This window comes from Sitodiplosis mosellana, unplaced genomic scaffold, assembly GCF_009176505.1.
Source record: "Sitodiplosis mosellana isolate CC-2019 unplaced genomic scaffold, AAFC_SMos_1.0 Smas_scaffold_3476, whole genome shotgun sequence".
Lineage (NCBI taxonomy): Eukaryota > Metazoa > Arthropoda > Insecta > Diptera > Cecidomyiidae > Sitodiplosis > Sitodiplosis mosellana.
Window position 1 is genome coordinate 2,152 of NW_022598718.1, and position 2,957 is coordinate 5,108.

General features: G+C 32.5%; 1 protein-coding gene across 1 annotated transcript; it reads left to right on the forward strand.

Moving 5' to 3' along the window:
- Positions 1 to 1,162: 1,162 nt before the first annotated feature.
- LOC129571825 (mitogen-activated protein kinase kinase kinase-like) lies at positions 1,163 to 2,783 on the forward strand. The gene is made up of 5 exons (XM_055451678.1): positions 1,163 to 1,384; positions 1,500 to 1,527; positions 1,717 to 1,883; positions 1,992 to 2,167; positions 2,376 to 2,783. The coding sequence occupies exons 1-5, from the start codon at positions 1,348 to 1,350 to the stop codon at positions 2,538 to 2,540; spliced, it is 573 nt and encodes a 190-aa protein (XP_055307653.1). The 5' UTR covers positions 1,163 to 1,347; the 3' UTR covers positions 2,541 to 2,783.
- Positions 2,784 to 2,957: the final 174 nt, after the last annotated feature.

Genomic DNA, 2,957 nt, shown 5'->3' on the forward strand with positions numbered 1-2,957 from the left:
TTACAGTCCAAATTTGTTTCTTCTGTTTAAGTTTTAAATGGAGCCATTTTGGTTTATTATTTAGCCCAACTGTTATGATTTATTTTACAAATGATATGATATGTTGATATAAGTTTACGCAAGTCAGTTACGCTAAGTGTCGAAATTCTATGATCACATTGACTTTGGTGCCATTTTTTTTTTTAAATTTATGTATACGAACACACACACGTACATGCACACATACCGCATTCGATTGAGTCACTTGAAACTTAGACTATACTGTTGAGTTTGACGTCAAATTTATGATTCAGTGACGTAAATAAACTTTGTATGACATTCTTTAATCGGAAAATTATACAATTTCGCAAACGATCACACATTAAAATATATTGTTGTACGGCTTGAGCACTCTATATACTTTTTTTGTATTGAATTAAATTTTCAACGACATTGAGATAACATATTGGAAAAACCTGAAGGCTGCATTCTTCTCTTACATTTGGCTAAATGAACTCCTAGGTTTTAAAGCAGTTTCTCCAATTTGATTGTTCAAAAATTTGATTGTAAGATAATTCGTAATGATGAGAAATCTGCATAGAGTTTTTTTTTTATTTCATAACTTCAGTTGCTCAAATCTTCGTCTTGATTACGTGTTTTTGTTGAACATTTTACCATTTTTTTTGGACATTATGCAGTCAGTGCATTCAAATTTCCCAAATTCTATTTATAGAAGACAATTTTGATAATGGAATGTGAAGTTGTGATAAACAATCAACTTATAATCTTACGTAGAAATGTACGAACTTAAACATTTTTTTTTTTAAATTCTCTCTGATTTTTTTCTGATACGATTTGGAGAAATTTCTTGAATCGAGCTTCGTATTTATGATTTTTTTATGTATATCAGACATATAAGTCTGTGAAAAAGAACGAAATTTCATTAAGTATCCTATTGTTTTCTTTTCACTATAAGCTCAAGTGGAGCAATAAATCGTAATCTAATCAAATTCAATGACGACGATTTATTATGACGACGATCATTTCTTCAAACTGCCCAAATTGTATGAAAAGAAGTTGAAAAAAAAACAAGGCGAAGGAATGCAAAAATATTTGTATAGTGAAGGAATGTTTCTTCGAAACATCTTCTTGGATAATTTTATCGGCGCTTGCTTTTTGTTTTTCTTTCCTTTTTATAACATTTCTAAATTATAGTAAAACTGCAAATTTAAACTAATTTTGTTTTCCAATTTTTCTTCATTCGTAGTATTGATAAGCGAAAGAATCGAAGAAAATGATAATCTACGAAATAAAACGCTTAAGATTACTGATTTGGGATTGGCTCGCGAGGTATACAACACAACGCGAATGTCGGCCGCAGGAACGTACGCTTGGATGCCACCAGGTTTGTGTCCGCCAATTCACCCTTGTAATATTTTATTGCTAAATATATGGTTAAAATAAATAAAATAGTTCCGCAATTAATTATCTAAAATAATTTCTTGCCTCTGTCTATCTAGAAACCATCAAATGCGGGAAATATTCCAAGTAAGTGGGGCTTTTTTCATGCCTTTTCATCCGCAGAACGGAAATTCGATTCGATCGATAAGTTCAAAATGTGTTATTTCGAAATGCCGACACAAAATTAAGCACAACCCAATTGTTGGATATTTTGTCTTCATTTATAAATATGTCTTTTTAAAATAAACCAAAAAAAAACTTGATAAATTTTTACAGAGCGTCAGATGTGTGGAGCTATGGTGTTCTATCATGGGAATTGCTCACGGGCGAAATTCCATACAAAGGTTTCGATTATTTAGCAATCGCGTATGGTGTTGCAGTCAATACACTACACCTACCGATACCAGAAACATGTCCAGAAATCTGGGGAAAATTGATGAAAAGTAAGTGTCAATTGAAACAGCTATTTTGATTTATAGTTTGGTTGCCAAGATAAAAGTCAATATGTACTATACATAAATGTGTGTCGTTTTTATGATTCTGCTAAAAAGGCTGCTGGGATAAAGACCCACACAAACGACCTTCGTTCAAAGACATTCTCCGGGAGCTGGATACCATCGCTCGATCTGGTTTTGGAGAGACGCCAAATGAATCATTCCATACGATGCAAGATGGTTGGAAGAAAGAAATCGCTGAAGTTCTCCATGAGCTGCGTATAAAAGAAAAGGTACGAACGGCACTTTCACCAAAATACTTAAACTCCATGAATAGCGGTCATTGACCCGGTTATTTTTTAACTTGATGGATAAACACAAAAGGATAAATCGTTAAAATTATTCTTCTCTTCTCTGTGTCTCTTCTTTTCTCTCTGACTTGCTTCCGTTTCAACTCTTAAACTTAAACCAAAATATCATGATAAAATGCTTAATAAATAGGCTTTCAAGTCATTTGAAGAGGTATGTAAAAGGAATCGATATGTTCGTCATTTGTTCCTTTTGATGCTTTCCACCACAAATATTATGAGTTCATTTTGCGTATTGTTTCAACGTGTTCGTTTATTATTCCTTTTGTTCAATTTTTCATTGCGCAAATACAATTGATTTGTTATTGTTTTCCCATTACACTTTTATGTTTATACCGTAATCTAGGGGTTAATAAACCAAAAAAATAATTAACAATTACTACCGATTTTTATATTTGGGTAAAATTTTGTCAATATAAAACGTTTGCGTTCAATAATGAACAATATATTTTCAATACGACAAACACACAGCAGAACTGCAATACCGATTGGTGTTGACACATAGAGATTAACGGAACAACAATTGAACCGGTTGCGACAAAAAAATTCCCACAGAATATTTGAGAATTGAATCGAAGCATGGCATTTGTCTACGAACAAAGAGCAACAACGTAAGTTTTTGAACCAAAGCGACACAAAGCAATTGTGACAAACAAAGTGCAACATAAAAATTCATGTTGCAGTTTAAAGCCGAAACTTACTTTGTGGCACTTTG